The sequence below is a fragment of the Ictalurus punctatus genome, chromosome 23 (genome assembly GCF_001660625.3).
Source record: "Ictalurus punctatus breed USDA103 chromosome 23, Coco_2.0, whole genome shotgun sequence".
NCBI classification, from domain to species: Eukaryota; Metazoa; Chordata; class Actinopteri; order Siluriformes; family Ictaluridae; genus Ictalurus; species Ictalurus punctatus.
In genome coordinates this window covers 8,951,194-8,972,021 of record NC_030438.2, presented here as the reverse complement: position 1 = coordinate 8,972,021, position 20,828 = coordinate 8,951,194, and the positions used below count along the sequence as shown (strand labels likewise).

At 39.6% G+C, this 20,828-nt stretch overlaps 2 protein-coding genes across 5 annotated transcripts; one reads left to right on the top strand and one right to left on the bottom strand.

Moving 5' to 3' along the window:
* Nucleotides 1-25: 25 nt before the first annotated feature.
* On the bottom strand, nucleotides 26-11,248 carry LOC108256477 (gamma-aminobutyric acid receptor subunit rho-3). The gene is made up of 10 exons (XM_047150358.2): nucleotides 9,992-11,248; nucleotides 9,364-9,647; nucleotides 8,013-8,125; nucleotides 4,130-4,197; nucleotides 3,814-4,037; nucleotides 3,498-3,580; nucleotides 2,327-2,464; nucleotides 2,068-2,220; nucleotides 1,438-1,631; nucleotides 26-774 (listed from the first exon to the last, which is right to left on the bottom strand). Exons 2-10 carry the CDS (start codon nucleotides 9,501-9,503, stop codon nucleotides 472-474), a joined length of 1,416 nt encoding a protein of 471 aa, XP_047006314.1. The 5' UTR covers nucleotides 9,504-9,647; nucleotides 9,992-11,248; the 3' UTR covers nucleotides 26-471.
* Nucleotides 11,171-19,842, top strand: hhla2b.1 (HERV-H LTR-associating 2b, tandem duplicate 1). Of its 4 annotated transcripts, none has more exons than XM_017453394.3 (8): nucleotides 11,171-11,285; nucleotides 13,227-13,316; nucleotides 15,051-15,347; nucleotides 15,470-15,757; nucleotides 16,648-17,031; nucleotides 18,676-18,789; nucleotides 18,920-18,976; nucleotides 19,068-19,842. In XM_017453394.3, the coding sequence occupies exons 2-8, from the start codon at nucleotides 13,238-13,240 to the stop codon at nucleotides 19,142-19,144; spliced, it is 1,296 nt and encodes a 431-aa protein (XP_017308883.1). In that variant the 5' UTR covers nucleotides 11,171-11,285; nucleotides 13,227-13,237; the 3' UTR covers nucleotides 19,145-19,842. The 4 variants fall into 4 exon arrangements, with proteins under 4 accessions (XP_017308883.1, XP_053531008.1, XP_053531006.1 ...); XM_053675033.1 differs by having other exon boundaries at nucleotides 13,863-15,347; XM_053675032.1 differs by lacking the exon at nucleotides 11,171-11,285 and adding an exon at nucleotides 12,233-12,252.
* Nucleotides 19,843-20,828: the final 986 nt, after the last annotated feature.

Below are 20,828 nucleotides of genomic sequence, written 5' to 3'. Positions count from 1 at the left end.
ATATATATATATATATATATATATATATATATATATATACACATCTGCATTTAACCTTTAATATTTGTTTGAATAAATCTATTAAAAATTTAATAGTTCCAATAATATTTACAAATAATATTTAAATGTCCTCAAAGTCCTACTTCAACTAAGACCAATTTTTAGAGAATATTCACAAATTCATATATATATATGCTTTGATAAACAAGGACTATGTTGCTTGATGTACATTAACAATCAACTGGAAACGGGAAAATAAACTCCTCTATCCTGAAGATGTCGAAAAAAATGAAAGTGTCAGTGACACTGGAGACTCCTTCCATAAACTCGTTTTTGAATAATCTATTTATGTGGAAGGTTTGTTAATAGTCACAAGATTATTCTGACGTAAACCAATCGTCATGATTCACACTTGTGTGAAAAAGGCGTCCTGATCAGTTTTCCCCCTGATTTTGGGTCGTGTTTTTTGGTTCAGGTGTAGATGCTCCAGTAGATGATGTTAAAAGTGAGGTAGGCGAGAGGAAACAGGATCCTGGAGTACGAGTCGATCATGTAGCTATTGCTCATGAGCAGCTGGAGATGGTGTCTCAGAGGCGGTGTTTTCCGCAGACGCGTGCCCAGTGTAAGAGGAGCCTCGGGTACGATGGAGTTCTGCGAGGACATCGGAGGTTCCACAGCGAGGTCCGTCAGCTGAGGGAAGGTGCTGAGGTCAATGTCTGTGTCATGGAAACAGCCGTCAAAGGCCATGGCCTGGGAAGTGTCAAATCTGGAGAGCTACGGACAAGAAGGAAGCATCGTTACAAAAACTCCTAAGAATGTGATGTTAACACCTGCAATGAGTTTAAAGCTGATAGGTTTTTCACCAGCAAAGGGCGACATTTCAATAGTTAAAAAGAAAATCGTGCTGTATTAACTGTATTAACTTGTAAATAAATCTGATTATAGACCATTCACAAAGCCACGCCCACTTACTATATCAACTTGTAAATAAATCTGATCCTAGAGCCTTCACAAAGCCCCGCCCACTTACTGTATTAACTTGTAAATAAATCTGATCCTAGAGCCGTCACAAAGCCCCGCCCACTTACTATATTAACTTGTAAATAAATCTGTTCACAGACCCTTCACAAAGGCCCGCGCCCACTTTCTATATTAACTTGTAAATAAATCTGATCATAGACCCTTCACAAAGCCCCGCCCACTTACTGTATTAACTTGTAAATAAATCTGTTCACAGACCCTTCACAAAGCCCTGCCAATTACTGTATTAACTTGTAAATAAATCTGATCATAGACCCTTCACAAAGCCACACCACTTACTGCATTCACTCATAAATAACTCATCAATAAATTTTAGCAAAGCATCAACTGAAGCGTAAAGGAAGGTAATTAATATGCAACATTAAACTGCTAATGACTGTAAGAGGAGATCTCGACCTTTCCCTTCTTCATCTTCTTCATCTCCTCCACGGTCGTGAAGTAGTTGACAGCAGCGTACTCGATGACTGACAGGAAGACAAACAGGAAGCTGACCCACAGGTAGATATCCACCGCTTTTACATAGGACACCTGGGGCATGGACGCCGACACACCCGTGATGATGGTCGACATGGTCAGGACGGTGGTGATTCCTGGATTGGAACAAAAATAAAAGATTTATGAAGGTCCAGTTCTATAAAATTCCTTACAACAGTAAACTTTTTCGTGCTTAAACTTCATTTAGTGATCCATTTATGGGTATAAATAAGTGAATAAAAATCTATTTGAATTAGTTTAGTTATATATACTATACTATAGTTTAGTTTCCTATTTTTTCTATACAGTTATCGGTTCTGTTACAGAACTTGTCCAAGCACAGTTTGCTCAAACGCTTAACTGGGTCCACATGTGGACCGTCATCATGTTGTGGCTCGTTTGATTTGGTGTAAACTGTATTTTAGTATTAATATTTTTGATTTCGGGTTCGGTAGCCGCAGTGGGTTTAGTGTAAACCACAGTGTAATCAAAGTGAGAGTCCAAACACAATAGTGTGGTGTGTGTGTGTTTGTGTGTATGAGTGTGTGGTACCAAGTGAGACGCGAGCAGGCACGGCCCGTCTGTCGATCCAAAAGGACACCCAGGAGAGGACGACCATTAACATCGTGGGAAAGTAGGTCTGCAACATGAAGAAGAAAATGTGTCTCCTGAGGATGAAGTTGATGTAGAGTCTGTTGTACCAGCCTGAGAGGAAACCGAGACAAAGCCGGCAGTTACTCAACATTTTCCCCAAAGGAAATATGAACCTGTCCCAAAAGGAAGATATGGGGAAAAAAACCACAAACAGTACCGGTACTGCTGTAGAAAGCCAGGCCGCTGGAAGGGTTGAACTCCTCTATAAAGAACTGCGAGAGAACAATCTCATCAGTTCTCAGAGAGTCGTTTCCGTTCTTCCAGTACAGCATGAGGTCGTTTTCATTATACGCGTCTGCGGGATAACAAATGAGGTTTTATTCCAATAAAGTACAACATCTCATTACAAATGACCAAAGGGACATTTTGGTATGGCGCTTGGAGAAAAGTATTTCATAAAATTACATTTGTGCCAATGTTAATTCTTGGTTTTGAACTTGTTCGAGGGAAGGTTTGCCTTTAAAAACATATAACTCAAAATACAAATTAGAGAAATTCAAACTGAAAAAAAATACTTTGACTTAAATACCACAAGTTAATTCAGTATAATTCAAATATACAAAATCCATATTTAAATACTTTTGTCAGATTCCAAGCAAGAAAACCCATCTCCAAAAACCAGGATCTCGACCTTCTCCTTAACTTTTCCCTACTGATTATTACTGAAGTATTATTCAGTATTATTAACATGATATAATAATAAAGTCAGACTGTATCTATTATGTGTGTACATGTGTGTAAGTGTGTGTGTGTGTGTGTGTGTGTGTGTGTGTGTGTGTGTGTGTGTGTGCATGTGATTACCACAGACTTTTAGTTTGCACCAATTTCATTTATATTACGAGTCTAAGGGCAGATGTTCAACACCATTAGTTTAAGGTGTTTGTACATAAATGAAGCTTTAAATCTGTCAAATAGTTTTTTTCTACAGGTGGAACTGCTTTTTCAGAGGGAAGAAGTCGTGGTGTTTGTGTGAGTCTGACGGCGTATGGATACCACAAAACCTTCAGGACCGTGTGAAGTAACCGGAACTACTCCAGCGCTGGAGACTTGGATAGATCGAAAAGAAACATTTTAAAACTTTCTCTGAATAGATCGAGGAAATTCAACACCTGTCTTTATTAGTGACTTTGCCGTGAACGTGCTTTCTGTTCTTTTCTTTCTTCAGAGTTGAAATTTTCATCTGTGGACAGAAATGAGGTGGAGAAATTCTGGAGTAGTGTTTTTTTTAAAAACGGCACACGGGGTTGATGTTTTGCGAAGATGATTTTGTCGATTTTAACGTTAGAACGGTGTTTTATTTGAATTATTATGAAGGTAAAAACACTCACAGCTCTCCAGCTCCAGAGAACAGTTCTGGGTGTCCAGAGGAAAACTGCTGAAGTCCATGGAGCACTGAGCCGTCACTGTTATCCTGCACCAGGAGATAAATTCAGCTTTTACATATAATCAGATCTTCACGAGGATTAGTAGGAGCATTAGTACTATAAATGTGGCACTTCACGTGGCTCCAACAGTACAATGTACTGCTTCATACCTCACAAAGTTAATTCTGCAAAACTAAAGTCATTTTGCATCTCATAGGATTCATTTCATTACAGTAGATGAATTTACAGAATGATGGACTCCGCGAACACAAGAGGTCACCTGACGCTGTACAGAACATTGCCGTCTGGGTAAACCCTCAGCATGATGTTCTCCATGGTAGTGTCGTGAATGAACGAGCGCTTCGAGTGGACGAAGAAGACGTCAGGAACCCAGATCTTCTTCACCAGCCGGGAGTCGAAAGTGCGGCTCAGGTTGTTTCCCGAGGGAAAAGCCAGACGCTCGTCTTTCCAGTAGTGCCTCAGGTATAGCGTCATGGTAAAGTCCTGAAGAACAAACAGGAACCAAACTCACACCAGCATTCAGATCCAGAGTCACGGAGCCAGATGTTCGATACGTAAAGCGATGGCGTGTTTACCATGTTGACCTCTGAGATGCTGTCTAAACTCTCCACCTGTACGTCGATACCCACGGGAATGGCAGAGCCTGTAGACAACAACACAACGTAGTTGTGGAACGTGACATCCAGACGAAGTGTAAAGACTGAGAAAGCGTGAACTTTGTGAAGTCTACGCTTTCTCCACCTGCACACAACATCTGTAGAACTCGTTGAAATAGAAGAAGCAGAGGTATTGTTTCGAGGGTCTTTGTTTGAAAGGGTACAATGCGAGGTCCGACGTGTTGAAATGCACACCTAAATGTAGTCTAAAAGGTCAGCATGCTAGGTGTCTGATATCACCGTGACAGTCTTGCTTTAAATAAATTAGCATTTAGTACATCGCTTTTGGTTTCATAGATTAGCTGTAAAGTTTTGGGTGAAATTCGGTGAAACCATATACGTAATATCAGTATTTATTTAATCTGATTTTAAGAGAAGCTTCTATTCATCCAATTGTGTGTGTGTGTGTGTGTGTGTGTGAGAAAGAGAGAGAGAGAGAGAGAGAGAGAGAGAGAGAGAGAGAGAGCGTGTGTGTTTATTACAATAAAATACTACGCAAATCCATGAATGTTGTATTCCTCTTACATCATTTTCCCATGACTACAATGTTTTCTTTATTAAAGAACAACACATCGTACTTTTATTTTTGTCTGTTTATAGTTACATTTACTCCGGTGGAATGTACGAGAAACAAGTAACATTCTCACTCACGTTATCGCAGCAATAAACAGTCGTTCCCGCTCCAGCCTCTCTGTTTATCTCTCTCTTTTAAAGTTACAGCGTTACCTCTGACTGTTACAAAGCGCTGACACTGGAGACTCCTTCCGTAAATAAGTAAGTAAATAAACCTCTCCTTACAGAAAATGTCATATCAGCATTTACGCTCACATTCAATCCGTTTACGTAGAGCTTCCGCCGTACGAGTCTCTGTGAATGAGCTGTTACCGTAGCAACGACTGAGCACATTAATATAAACCTTGTGAGAGAGAATTAATCAGCACCTTCTGACCAATCAGAATCCAGAAATCAGCAGCGCTGTGGTATGAAGGGAGAATAATAGCGGGCCTAATACAGAACTTTTTGGGACGCCATATTGCAACTTACGTGACTTTTACTTAAGTCTGGGTATTAAAAAATAGATTTTGGTTAAAAGTTAGAAGAAAAATCAAACAAGAAATCATGTTTCCTTCATGTACACCTCAAACGGTGTGTATGTTTAAGGAATTAAAGTCAAAATAGTGAGAATATTTACTGTGAGAACCAGATTTTAATGCTAGATAACACTGTCGGAATAATCAGAGTTGACTCTAGACACGTCACTTACCCTCCTTTTACACGTTTTACACGTTCTGTACAAGATCACATATACAACTAGAACAGCTCACACATGTCTAGACACTAATCGTACGGTGTAGTGGTCCACAGAGCAGACTAAAGGCAGCTGTGCCGTTCTAGACATCTGGTAAAGGTTAAACTCGGAGCCGGTTTGTGGTTCGAGGTTGTGGTGATGGTGGGAAGTGTGTATTTGTGGACCTGGCAGCGAGAAGGCGTGTCAGTGGGAGAACAAGGAAAGCCTGAGTTTTAAAGTTCTAAAGGTTTTTAAATCAGCGTCTCGGCAGACAGATCTGCTTTCAATTACATCCGTATAAACGTGCTAGTGTGTGAAGCCTGGTCTGGGGGATCGCAGGTGAGTGCAAAAGTCTGCGCACCCTAAGGACAAAATAAAGAATACAAAGCAATTTAGTGTGGTGTTGGGTTTCACGTTTCAGCTTTTCTAACCCCAATCAATGATAAATGTTTCCTTTTGCATCCTTTTCAATCCTTTCCTTTGGTTTTTCATTTTTTGGTCGTATTGTTGTCTTTGGTGTGAAATAAAACACAACAGGAGTTACTGTTCCCACCGTGAAGCTGATTCATAGAACAGCACATCCCAAAGTCTCTTATTCCTCATAAAGCACAACGATTAGAACAACGATTACGATTTTTATTCGTTAAAAAAATGACCAGAACATAATTTTATCAGTTTATATTTGTGCTTAACGCTGTGGAACGTCCATGAAACGAGTTCAGGCTTACGTTCTAGCAGCTATAAACAATCGTTCCTTCACCAGCCCTCTCTTTATTCTCTTAATAAACCAAAATAAACACTTATATAACCAATAGGGTTGTACGGTACAGCGGTACTACGGTAGTATCGCGATTCCAAAGCTTCAAAATACCGCCGATGCCACTTTTTTTTATAAATGCTAATATTGTCAATACAGTAGTACCGTAAGTAATGTTGTATGTGCGGCAGTTAATCCTATTTTCGCCAACACATCTTTTCATCACGCTGTTTTTCAGAATACACAAAGGTTAGTGACACTTCGTTTATTGTAAATTCTTTACCTTAATCTTTAAAGAGCTCCGGTTTGCTAGTAAGCGAGCTAACGCTATGCTAACCGCTGTGTATAAACACTACAACTAGCCGTATTTGATAGTAAGCTGGCTAACACTTCCAACTATATGATTTTTTTTTTTTTTTGGAGTTCGTTTCCAAATTAAGTTATTGATGCCTAGTGATGTGTTTATTCTTAGTTTTCTGAGGACAATTTCCATTTGCGTGATTTCATTGCTCTAGCGAACAACAATAGATGAAATATGTGGCACATTGAATTAGTCACTTGCCTGATTGTATGATTGTTCTTGAGTTGTATTTCCAACATTCCTTCTCATTAATAAAGTCTTAAGAGGAAAATTCGTAGAAAGTTTGTCTGTTTTCATTTATATCGATGTAATTATGTAAATTTGGTTCATTTTGTAGATTTTAATGATGAATTAACACAATATTGCGTGGTATTGTGATAATTTAACTGGTAAAGTATCGTACGATATGTCGATGGTATCGAGACAAAACTAGGTTCTCCTCAAAGCCTAAACTCTTCTGTCCTGAAGATGTCAGAAACCTCACTTAGAAGTTACCTCTGACTGTTACAAGTGCTGACTCTGGAGACTCCTTCCATAAATATGAACATCTCCTTACAGAAAACATCACCATATCAACAACAATACGTTTTTTTCATCTGGTTTTTTTTTTTTTTTTTAGCTTTCATGTGGCTCGTCTGCTATCGAACACCTTCTGACCAATCCGATTTGTCCAATTTGAACATCATAAGAACCTCATGTTTTGTAGTCACCTGCATACACACTTGGAATAAAGGGTTCCTCTGCTGTTCTGTGCCTAGTTGAGAGTTCTACGCTGCTCAGAAGAGTTCTCCGAACCCTTTCTGAAAGGGAAACACCTTGTAATAGAATGTTTAAGCAGAAACAAACCAAAGGAAGTGGAGATGTACTAGAAATTGCGTCTCTTCTCCTTTAACTTTCTCTCTAACCTGAAATTAAATGCTTCTCTCTCTCTCTCTCTCTCTCTCTCTCTCTCTCTCTCTCTCTCTCTCTCTCTCTCTCTCTCTCTCTCTCTCTCTCTCTCTCTCTCTCTCTCTCTCTCTCTCTCTCTCTCTCTCTCTCTCTCTCTCTCTCTCTCTCTCTCTCTCTCTCTCTCTCTCTCTCTCTCTCTCTCTCTCTCTCTCTCTCTCTCTCTCTCTCTCTCTCTCTCTCTCTCTCTCTCTCTCTCTCCCCTGCACCTGCTCTAACAAACCTGAACCATAATCCAGATTAACACTCATGAACCTACATCTGTGACTCAGGTAGCTGTTGTCTGATTTGTATAGCACAGAATCTGGGTCAGCTCTAAATTTAGGCCATTTGGGTTATAAACTTTGTGTACGGAGCACTTTACTGTGTTTCCTGTGAAATGACACGTGTGATGATGGAAAGAGGAGAGAACCAGGGAAGCATTAGGAGAAGTCTTGCGGTCGATTCTGACCTCCGAATCCCGGTCGCATGGCAAAGTCATGTTCCTCGATCCTCAGCAGCTGCTCGGTTTTGATCAGGAGCGATTTGGTGCTGTCCTGCTTTTTTAGCTTGTGGTCAATCCGGCTAGGTGTGAGAGAGAGAGAGAAAAAAAGAGGTCGCGGATTAAACCAATGACGCGTGATCCACATAAACGCACACTGGAATTATTCTTTCTTAAGTGGCACACAGTAAAGTAACAACACTTAATTATCATTTTACTGAATTTGTGACTTTTATTTCTTCTATTTTTCATTTAAACTTTTCAAATGAATCTTTTCCAACACGATGCTGTCAAATTCTGGATTCTGATTGGTCAGAAGGTGTTGATTAATTCTCTACAGCAGCAGCTCTGACAATAGTGTAGCTACAAATCTCAGGTTTACATTGCTGATTGAAAGTTTGTGAACCCTTTAGAATTTTCTATATACCTGCATAAGTACGATATAAAACATCTTCAGATTTTCACACAGTTAGAACCCAACTATACAAGTGAGACAAAAATATTATACTCGGTCTTTTATTTATTAAGGAAAATGATCTAGTATTACATCTCTCTCTCTGTGAGAGGCAAAAGTATGTGAACATCTAGGGATGACGATCAGGTGTGAGTGAGTGAGCGCTCTGTTTTATTTAAAGGACAGGGTTCTATCAGAGTCTGATCTTCACAACACGTGTTTGTGGAAGCGTGTCACGGCATGAACAAAGGAGATTTCTGAGGACCTCAGAAAAAGAGTTGTTGATGCTGATCAGACTGGAAAAGGTCACAGAACAATCTCTAAAGTGTTGGTTGATTCCTGTCGGAGCTGCTGGTCTAGATTGTTTTAATGGTGTTTGTCTATTTTTAATTTTTGAGGTTTTAGTGCATTTTGGAGTGCAACCAAAAAGAAAAACACTTTTTTAAATGGTTTGAGGAGGCGCAAAAATACAATTTTTCGCATTTTTCGAATTCCACAATCATCTGGATCTCACATTAACATTCGTCAACAGTCAACGATTTCATAAGGCTGTTTGTGTTTATGTTCCTGTGCGAGGCTATATAAAGTGCAGATGAAAAGCAGAAGGTTTGAGGCTCCCCTCCTCGTCTGAGGGATAATTAGCAGGGACAAGGAGCAGAAACCGTCGCTGCATAAAGCCAAGATCAAGACCAGGATGAAAATAACATTTCAACCGACCATCAACACTCCCTTCATAAACTGATTGTGTTCCTTTAGGAAAAATAAATAAATAAATAAACGAAAGCTCTGTAATTACTCGAGATTTCATGATTTCTAAGCAAAGACTAGAATAGAGTGAGAAGAAAAATGCAGAGATCCCGGATTTACCCTGGGTGTCTGTGTTTGGCGTGTTCTCCCAGGTACACATCCTTGTTCTTCCTGCGGTTTGGGAAGCGGTGGTTGAGCAGCGTGACAGGCCACAAGCAGGCCAAACACAGCAGCCTGAGGCTCAACAGAATCAGCTTCATGCTCAAGCCAAAGTCTGGACCTTTTCCTTTCCTTCAGAACCTTCAGATCGTGTCGCAGTCTTCCAGAGACGCTCAGCGTGGTCCTGAGATTCCGTCTCGGCCATCACCTGATCCCAGTCCCAGTCCGGTTTACTCTAGTTACCTCTAGAGAGATAGTAGATGCAGAAGGTCAGACTCAGTCCAATCCTGAGCTTCTCAAAATCTGATGTCTCGAAGGTCTGTAGCTCGCTCTGCAGTTCACTCCGGACGCTCACACGACTGACGGCAATACGATTTCATTCTCACAGTAATGAAAGATTGGAATTAATTCTATCCTGAAATCCTCTTATGTATGTGTGTGTGTGTGGGCATGGAAATCTTTCTGTAACCTACAAACACACACACACACACAGTGCTGCACCTAATCAGGATTTTCACAGAACAGGACTAAATGTGTGTTAGCTCAGTTTAAGGACAGTAAACACTGTATACCACATACCTGTACACACCCTTTTAGTCAAACCTTTGTGCTAGCTCCATTTGCCAAGATAACCGCTCTGAGTCTTCTAATAAAGCCTGATGAGGTTGGAGAATACATGGCAAGGGATCTGAGACCATTCCTCCATGCAGAATCTCTCCAGATGCTTCACATTTCGAGGTCCACGCTGGTGGACTCTCCTCTTCAGTTCACCCCACAGGTTTTCTATGGGGTTCAGGTCAGGGGACTGGGATGACCATGGTCTTTTCTTTCAAAATATTTTTTAAAAATTGTAACTTTTTTTTTTTTTTTTTTTACATTTCTTCGTTTAATTATACTTCATTATTTCCTCAATTTTAAATACTTTTTCCCCTCTCCCTCTCATTAACAGTCTGTAAAAACTAAACGTAGCTGTACATATTGTTAAAATCTTTATTGTCCTCTGATGAGAGAAAGAAAGAGAGAAATAGAAAGAAAGAAAAAGAAAGGATGCAGTGGAAGTGAGAGAGAGAGAGAGAGAGAGAGAGAGAGAGGGAGAGAGAGAGAGAGAAAAGTGGAGAGATGTAAAAACAGATCATCATAAGAACACTGTATGTCCAGTAATTCCAGTATGTGGTCTAATCTGGTGGATTACAACCTGAAGATGAGGTCAAGTGATGTGTGATGGTTTCAGCGCGCACATACATACACACACATACACACACACACACACACACACACACACACACACACACACACACACACACCCTTTCACCTGTAACCGGTTCCCATAGTCCTGGTTAAGAAATCCAACAATACAATGCGGATTCAAACCTCCAGGAACAATAAATGTGTCCACAGGAGAAAGATGTGAGAGAAAATCTCACCAGTGTTACAATGTTTATGTAATGTTTATGGAAGGAGTCTCCAGTGTCAGCGCTTTATAACAGTCAGAGGAGAACAGTAAAACAGTAAAAAAAAAGGAATGTTGTAAGAATGTACACGCACTCAAACCATCATCACGATGACCAGTCACGGTTTACATTACAGGATGTGCTTTATGGTGTGTGTCCGAGTCCAAGGTTTGATACTTAATCTGCTCTGCTGAAGGAAGTGTGACTAAACTCCGCCCACGAGGAGGAGGCGTGAGAAGTGACTACTCACCCTTCTTCTGCCGTTGCACCACTGATAGTTTAATGGGTGTGTTTGGAGGAAAAAACCTGTACATCTCGTCGTAGCTGAATTCCTCATTGCAATCAACAAACAGCAGCTGCTCAGTTCAGGAGTGTCTCACACACACACACACACACACACACACACACACACACACACACACACATGCACACGTGAGTAAACTTTATTTACCTTTACTTTTTACTCATAGACAGTGCAATTTAATCACTAATGTGTTCTATTTATGTTAAAATGAGCATAAAGTGAGGATTAATAACTCCAGTCTGATTATGTGATGTTAATGTTGATTTTTGTACTTTTTGTTGTTTTTAACAATCTGATCTAATCTGATCTGATCAGAAAGATTTTAAATGCTGAACCCTTAAAGAACCTTTTTTCCCCTAAGAATGCACTAAAGTACCAACAGTTACACGTTGTGTTATACAATCCACGTGTTAAAGAACCCTCTCTGATATAGAAACGCTTTGCTGTAGAACCCTACAGCACGTAGAACAGTTCTCCAAGAGAGACCACTGAAGGACCCATAAAGCTTCTACATTAAACATGTATTTCTAAGAGTGTACCAAGAGTGTAATGGTAAAAAGGGTTTCTACTCTAAACCATAAAGATGTTCTAGGTATTAATCAGAAAATAACGAGTCATAATTTGGAGATTGGACAGCTTACTCACCCAGTTTCTACATTTACATTTATTCATTTATTCATTTAGCAGATGCTTTTATCCAAAGCGACCTACAATTGAGGAAAGGAAAGGACGTGCCTAGGGGAAAAAATTCTCAAAGAGAGTTTTAAACCCAATTAAAATGTTTTACAACTTTATTTAAATGTAATAATCGCCTGAAATCAGACGTAAAAAGCGACACTAAAATCCAATCTCGCTGTAGGTCAGGTAATTATCTGATCCATGCCGATACCATTGTGAAGGAAATGATTAGATAAGCATGTGTATATTTTTCTTTCTGTACATTACTCTGTGCAAATTACTGTCATCACTGAGGTTTGGCAGCGTGACAGCAGCAGTTAACCTATGGGGGAAAGTAACACGACAGACGTCCAATACGTCTGCGTTTTTTCCCCCCGCACCTCTTTGCTCTGATCACGAACAGCTGATGAGTCACAGGTAACATCCAGAAGTTTGCGATAAAAGGCATAACCATGCGTGTTTGTTCATTTCATTCCTTCTGAGACAAACTTGTAAATATTTTAGTTGTAGTTAATGGGGATGAGTATGACTCATCCATATGAGGTTATGTAATTAAAACTGTGCTCAGTAATGACACATACAGGTCACTGACAAACACCAAAGACATCAATTACGATAGAAAAGGTCTGAACAAAAATAATTAAAACGGAACAGGAATATAAGTTATAGAGCGACAAAGAAGAAATAAGTGTTTGCTTCTTCAAAATAAATCTAGATCTGTGTTGGAGTTCAATCCAGTAAAAACGTGTTCATTCTCTCAGAGAGAAAAGTCCTGATTGCTCTTGTTTTTATATCTTTAATGTTCCTTCAGTTGTTCCTCTAGAGAACACTTAAAGCTTCTAAACCTACGACAGCGTTTCCCTACTATAAAGGGTTCCAAATAGAACCCAATTCCAAGGAACCCCTAAACAGTTGGTCAAGTACCAAGAGCTAACTTTGAAACATCTGACAAAGTTCTAGGTATTAAAAATAAATCATTTATTGAGCTTAAAGTTCATATTAAGAACTAAGTATAATAATAATAATAATAATAATAATAATAAATAATATAATTCTTGTGATCCAATCCGTTGCTCCCAGGCTAGGACCCAAATCCGAAACAAACCCGACCCAATTAAAGGGTTACACTTGGAAACCTTTCCGATAGGAAAACACTATTCTAGGGTTCTACATGGACAAAGGTTCCTCCAGAAAGACAGCTGAAGAGCCAGTAATGGTTCTAAAAAAAATTAATTGTTTACAATGTACTTAACACAACAATTGGATCTGGATCACTGTTTCCTCTGAGCTGTCTGAAATAATACTCTAGTATTCTCTAGCAAAAACTCTAGAACAGAAGAATGTGCATAAATGTATGATTAACACTTCTGTCCATCATCTTCATACCTCAGAGACTCCAGCAATGAAAACATCTGCAGCACAAGTCTGGACTTGCGTGCTTTTCATGTGGTTTCTTAAAAAGGCGGATGGAAAAACTCAAGGTGAGATCAGATGACATTTGTGTTTAAGGTGTAAAAAAAATCCCAAACTGATGTGTCACCACCGATAAGATCATCACACACAGAGGAAACGGTGCAATTAAAACCGTGTAGAAAGAAGTCAAAACACTGAAACGTGTGAAGATGTTTCTACACACGGTCTCATGAAGGTTTTGTTTAGTATTATGATGAAATTATATTGAATCAGTTTCAGCTGCATGGAAACAAGCTCCGCCCACAAGCCTATTGTTTACATGTCGTATGCATATGACACACCTCTCAGTTTTCATTTACACTGATCAGCCATAATATTAAAACCACTGACATGTGAAGTGAGTAGTGTTGATTATCTCGTTACCATGACACCTGTTGAGGGGCGGGGTTTATTTATTAGAGAGCAAGAGAACAGTCAGTTCTCAAAGTTGATGTGTTGGAAGCAGGAAAAACTGGCAAGCGTGAGGATCTGAGCAAGTTTGACCAGGGCTAGATGATGAATCACATTTTCTTTTACACGTGTGTGTGTGTGTGTGTGTGGTTTACTTGGGGAAGAGATGGCACCAGGATGCACTATGAGAAGAAGGCGAGCTGGCAGAGGAAGTGTGATTCTCTGGGCAATGTTGCGCTGGGAAACCTTGGGACCTGGCATTCATGTGGATGTTACTTTGAGACGTACCACCTGCCTAAACATTGCTGCAGACCGAGTACACCTCTTCATGGTAACGGTGTTCCCTAACAGCAGTGGCCTCTTTCAGCAGGATAATGCTCCCTGACACACTGCAAACATGGTTCTCCAAGTTCACCAGATCTCAATCCGATCGAGCGTCTGTGGGACGGTCTGGACAAATAAGTCCGATCCACGGAAACCCCACCTCACAACTTACAGAATTTAAAGGATCTGATATTGACGTCTTGGTGCCAGATACCACAGCACACCTTCAGAGGTCGTGTGGGGTCCATGCCTCGATGGCTCAGGCATATTAGGCAGGTGGTTTTAATGTTATGGCTGATCAGTGTACATCTTATTTACATAAATATCCTCATTTCTGTAGGTGTCGCAATGTAGTGAGCCAATGAAAGACAGGCATTTTATATGTAAAAGATTTCACCTGAACTTTACACACACTTGATCATACAGATACACCAAAGAAAAACTCCATTCAGAATGAATGTGTCTGAATTTGCATTGTGATTATGAATTACAATCAGCTTTAGCCGTACTGTACGTAACTTTAAATGTAAAAAATGAATGAATAAGGGTCACTTTGGCTAAAATCTGATTAAATTCAGCATAAAATCATTTTAACTGAGGACAGTCCAGAACAGCAGGGAGTTTTTAACGACACGCTGTGAATTTCACTGAATTCATGATCTTAGGCTTGAATCCAACATCATTCATCTTCATGAGTAAGCGTTTTTATCACCACCACCATCTCAGGTGCGGCGTTTTCTCTCTCAAGTGTCAGGCTCTCCATAAAAGTTTTTGAAGTAAAAATCCCCAAGAAGAAAGTAATGGATTTTCACTCCATTGTACAAAACGCATTAGAATTTTAGACCCACTGCATCATTGAATATTTACACAGTTCTAGGGAGTAACTCGGTTTCGTATTTGTCTCAGATTTCCACACAATTACCAGTAATCCTGAAATGAAAGAGGCTATGCTGTAGAGGATTAGACTGTAAAAGGAGCATGTTTAAGAGCTTTAAACTTAACCCTGATGTTTTTTTTTCTTCTATCAGATGTGCATGTAACCTGTCAGTACTCTGAGGACTGTGTCCTTCCCTGCAGCTTTACCCCCTCGGGCCGAGAGGAGATCCGCTGGTTCAGACGGGACGCCCTTATTTACAGTCATCCACAGGGTACAAACAGTCACAATGAGCTTTTTATGGGAAGGACGTCCATTTCAGCTCACGAGCTATCACTTGGGAATGCGTCGCTCATCCTGCAGCGCTGCATCCTGAAAGACAGGGGGCGCTACAGATGTGAAGTGACTAAGGGGGAAAAAATGGACAGTTTCGTTGTACTGAAAGTGGAAGGTGAGTCACAGTTATCGACCCAAACAGCACGTCTTAGGGTCTTCTATTCCTCTTACGCCCCAGAAACTTTTCAACGATTAAATGTTTTTTATTTATTAAAGAATCTACCACTTTTTCTCCAGCCCCTATCCGCTCAGTGAATCTCGAGATTACTCGTCTGAGCGGTTTTGAGGAGCTCAAGTGCTCCACATGCAATGTTTACCCTGCTCCTCACGTCTTCTGGTCCACGAATCCGCCCATTCCAGTGGAGGAACTCAAATACACAACAAGAAAAATGGCCGACAAGCAGGGGCTGTACGTCATGGAGAGTAGACTGAAGAGGCTGGGACAGCGTAACAACCTCACCTACATCTGTATCGTCACCTCGTCCTATGCTGCACAGACGTGGACCACATCGCTGACGGAGACAGGTCTGATCATCGTTTATAATAAATAAGTGTTTATTCTAACTCACATTAGAGAGCCACAGCAGAGTGCAGATAGATTCTCGGGAGGAGAAAACAATTACAAAACATTTTGACTAACTGAACAGGCAGAGAAACTCAGAGACACTTACATGTGCTATGAAGAGTTGGTCTCACGATATTATTCACCAGGGCTGGGTGAAAAAAATAATATTGATCCTCCGGTTTTAATCGATCTTCAATTTAATGAAACGATTCACCTAGCTATTACAAGCTATCTTACTAACATTAATAATAATAATAATAATAATAATAATAATAATAATAATAAAGACTACATTTGTTTTTCAACATTTAGTCTAATGAATAGGAAAGAGCGTGTCTGAGGTTTGGCTTCGGAGACAGAAAGTTAAAGTCAAGCCTTAATACTGGATAACAATAAACATCCTGAAACTAAACTGTAGTTACACTGAAGATTAAAATATTGATGTTGAGAGATCTCAGATTGAACATACTCCTCATTTCCTTCACTAACAAGGTTAGGTCTTCACCCTGCTAGCACCGCCTCTCTCAGTAGATTAATTCTGATTGGTTAGGAGATAAAAAACGTTAGACGTCACTCAACGCTTTCCAAAAAAAAAAACAACAAAAAAAAAACCCCACACTCAATCACTAGTTCCCTATTCATGCTCATTACATAGGGTATAACATAATGGTGTTATATAGTGCACTATTTGAGACAAATCAGGTTAAGCATCATTTAGGCAAAAGGTTCAGGAATACTATATAAATATAAAAATGTAAAATATATACATTATATATACAAATATAAAAACTATTTGCACAGAGGTTTGTTCTAACAGCACTTATTGACACATTTCTGGTATTTCTTTCAGTTCACAATAACGTCACACTCAGATCAAAGGTGTACTCATTCTCCACCTGGACCGAAATAAACTCAGCTGAAGGTCAGGACATCACCATCCCCTGTAGAAGCCCCTGGAACCTGCAGAACTTTACACTGACCTGGTCCTTCACTACAGCAAACATGTCCACCATTATCTACACTTATGACAGCAAGACACAGCAGATCTCCAACCGCTGGAACGGCACGGCCTGGCTCGAACCCCGACGCGTACAGGAAGGCGATGGATCCCTGCGACTGTGCAGTATCCAGAACCTGGAACACATGGGGGTGTACACCTGTAACGTCTCAGCTATCCAGAAGAACTACGTGGCACAAATCAGGGTCAACATTACTTCAACACAAGAGTCTGAAAGTACGCTATATCAGTTTATCTGATTTCCATTTCCAACAGTGGAGTAAAGTAATATCAGTGACCTGGACAAAACTTTGTTGTGCAAACTAGTCTAAATAATAATAATAATAATAATAATAATAATAATAATAATAATAATAATAATGTCAGCGAAATTGCTGCATTAATATTTTTGTTTAAACGTCAAAAAGTTAGATCCTCAAAAATGAACAACTCCGAGTAAAAAGAGGCGGACATGTCGATCCAGACAGGACTGAAATGATCAGATGACTGCAGATGGAGTTGGTGGAGAAACACCTGGTAATTTGGTCTGTAATCTTCTCAGAGGAGAAGCAAGAAAAACACGCCACACCCGATCCAGACGAAAACAAAATCACAGAGTAGCACCTGAAAATTATGAAATGACTCCAGGTCACTGTGTAGGTTTAATCCCATCTGAATAGAGCTATACATTAGCATTACTTAAAACACACAAACACACACACACACACACACACAGGAGCTCATGTATTAATCTTGTTTGTCAATATTTTCATGGCGAAATTGAGCTGAAAACCTCCACCAAGTTTCCGACCTCCGCTTTCATTTCCTTCATTTATTTTACAGAGTAATATAATGAACTTCGCTCTAAACATGAAGCGGGATTTTGTGTGCTGCTATTGTGAAATAGAACGACGAAACAAGCCACATTTAAACGTCTTTGTGATATTTGCGCTATCCTGACACACTACACAAATGTAAGAGTTCAGCAATAATAGTAATGCCAGATTTCTCAGTACACCTACTGTTCCTGCTCTAGTTCTTCCTGGACGGCTGTGGCTCAGGTGGTAGAGTGGGTTGTCCACTAATTGTAGGATTGGTGGTTCGATTCCCAGCCCTTGCTTGGGCAAGACACTGAACCCTGAGTTACTCCTGATGGCAAGTTATCGACGTGTGTATGAATGAGAACCAGTGTAAAGCATTTTTGGAACTGCTAAGGTTAAAAAAGTGCTATATAAGTACAGACCATTTACCATTCTACGAGAGCATCAGGTGACTCAGTGAAACAAAAGAAAGCATGAAAATTGAAAAAAAAAAGAAAGTGCAGCAAAACAGAAAATGTTCATATGAGAGCCACTTGGCCGAAAGGTTTGGGGAGAATTAAAATTTTTTTTTTTTTTAAAAAGCAAAAGTGGGACGTAACAAAATCTGAAATCTGAGTAAATATTTGTGAAGATTCTACTTTTCTCTCCAGTTGCTGCTGATGTTTCAGTCCGTACGGGATTTCTTGTAGTTTTTTGTGATCGTTGCGGCCAAAAAAGCGGGATTTTGCTGCGGGTTTTCTCAAAATTTGTGAAATCTGAGGTAATTTAGAAAAATTGCACGCTCCTTCGAATATCGCGGATAATTTACACAATCACAAAATTGTGCAATCCTGATGGGACTGGTCAAATAAATTGTAGTGAACCTGTTTCCGTATTAAATTAGAAAAGAAAATAGGACTATACGCATTTTCACTACTGATTTAACACCTACTTCTCTGGATCGGATTCATTTTACTTCCTCGTTGTCAGAACTGAGTTTCCTCCTTTATTTTTCTCACAAGTTGGAAAGTCAGTTTTCTACCAGCTGATCGATCTCTCTTTCTTTCTTTCTTTTTCCTAGATGAGAACCTGAGGATGAACACCGCCTCCAGACCGTGGTGGATCCCTGTCGCCGTCGTACTCGCTCTAATGATCATCTTTGCAGCCTTAATAGTAGGAATAGTCAAATTACAAAGTGAGCAAAACAAATCTGACACTATTAGTAAATATCGTATAATGTATTTGAGCTATATAATAACATATTAAATGATTGATGTTCTATAAATTTAACCTAATAAATAATGAGTCTCAATTCCTCTACCTAGACAAGTGCTCAAAAACCAAAACCGAAGGAACGGCCAGATATTCCAAGGAGGTTAAAGGTAAAAAAAAATAAATAAATAAAAATTGTAATAAATTAAAAGTAAATAAATGAGTTTGGGTGAATTTTACAGATGCATCTGTCGTTCACAGTCACTGTAGACAAGAGTGAAGAAACGAAGGAAGAAGGAAGGCGTTTAACATCTGATCCAAGTAAAGAGCACACGTGAGGAGCACTGCATTTCCGCAACGACGTCAGAGAGCAGACGAACCCGAGAGCAGAACCTGAGCCACATGTGGTCAATCTCTGCTGTTTATAATCACAGTGATGGATTTTTTAACTTTTCTTTGAAGTTACGAGACTGAAATGTTCTCTCATTTGCACAGAAATCTGCGAGAAGCCAAGCTGCAGGTGCACCAAACATGATGCCAACAATGTGGCACGGAGTATAACTGAACACATGTTACAGACTACAACTTTGATTAAAGAGTGCTAAATAAATGAACTCAGATTTAAACAGAAAAATGAAGCGCATGGTAATAAAAACAACAGTTAGAGTGGAGTTATATAGGCCAGAAAATATGGAGTAAATCCAAATTAATTTCAAATTTTATATTTATTAAGTATCTGAGCAAAAGGCATTTAGATTATAGTAAATATCTGGGGGGAAACTGGTTTATTTTTACTGAATATATTACGGACATTGATTTATATTGACTAATTATGTGGGTGAAAATGATTTGGATTCACTCAATAAAAGAGGTTATATATAAGAAACTCATATTTGAGCACATTCTGCTTAATTCAACACATTTAGAGTGCTATTCTTATTTATCTGTACTTTTATCGGTTCGTGCAACTTTGTCTCATTTTTCCAAGTGCGAAATGCCAAAATATAATAAATAAAATGACAGAACAACAATAAAATGCATTTGGTCTTGTAAGAAAACAGACAGTAGTGCTCCCCTTGCTATTTCACTGGGACTTGAACAATTAATGTATGTTGTTTATTTGTGTAAATTCACGTTTCTCAGTGAAAACAGGTGAAATCATCCCTGCATACCTGCTGTACACAGTGGAAGGTACAAAAACAGGTGGCTGTGCCAATATTAAGTCTAGAACATGATGCCACTCCTCTGAAATCTGAACGTCCATCTGCAGCACTGAAACCTGAGCGTTTAACAAAGCCTTCAAGGAAACCATGTGGCTGCTGACAGTGCAGTAACTATTCCCTTTCACTCTGCAAAAGTCCATTTTCTTAAAAGAGTAGTTTATTCTTGAGGCTGTGCAGTTTTGGGGACAGCGTTGAACAATCTGGTGCAAAATGCATTGAGTGGAAGCGTAATTCAATTCAATTCAATTTGATTTGTATAGCGCTTTTTACAATAGACATTGTCTCAAAGCAGCTTTACAGTAATATCAACATGGTATACAGATATTAAAGTTGCGAATTTATCCCAACTGAGCAAGCCACCGAGTGGCGACGGTGGCAAGGAAAAACTCCCTAAGATGTTTTAAGAGGAAGAAACCTTGAGAGGAACCCGACTCAGAAGGGAACCCATCCTCATCTGGGTAACAACAGTTAGTGTGAAAAAGTTCATTATGGATTTATATGAAGTCTGTATGGCGTTAGGAGCAGCTGTAGTCCCAGCAGTCTGGAATTAAAGAAGATTTGAGCTCCATCCAGAGGCAGAAAGGATCTGGATCTCTAGTATCTCCATAAATTCGTGTGGGGCTCGGCGAAAGGAGAGAGGGAGAAAAAAGATAATTATGACTGCGAAGTAGTAGAACAGAATCTAGTCAGGGTAGGCTTGAGTAAACAAATACGTTTTAAGCTTAGACTTAAACACTGAGACTGTGTCTGAGTCCCGAACACTAATAGGAAGACTGTTCCATAACAGTGGGGCTCTATA

Excerpts from the sequence above, each read along its gene's own strand:
- LOC108256477 (XM_047150358.2), bottom strand. The coding sequence starts at position 9,503 with ATGAAGCTGATTCTGTTGAGCCTCAGGCTGCTGTGTTTGGCCTGCTTG. Across the intron at positions 4,038-4,129 it reads GCATCTCAGAGGTCAACATG|GACTTTACCATGACGCTATA; the intron begins GTAAACACGCCA and ends TTTGTTCTTCAG. Across the intron at positions 2,465-3,497 it reads TTCTCTGGAGCTGGAGAGCT|ACGCGTATAATGAAAACGAC; the intron begins GTGAGTGTTTTT and ends GTTATCCCGCAG.
- hhla2b.1 (XM_053675031.1), top strand. The coding sequence starts at position 13,190 with ATGATTAACACTTCTGTCCATCATCTTCATACCTCAGAGACTCCAGCA. Across the intron at positions 13,317-15,050 it reads GGCGGATGGAAAAACTCAAG|ATGTGCATGTAACCTGTCAG; the intron begins GTGAGATCAGAT and ends TTCTTCTATCAG. Across the intron at positions 15,348-15,469 it reads CGTTGTACTGAAAGTGGAAG|CCCCTATCCGCTCAGTGAAT; the intron begins GTGAGTCACAGT and ends CTTTTTCTCCAG.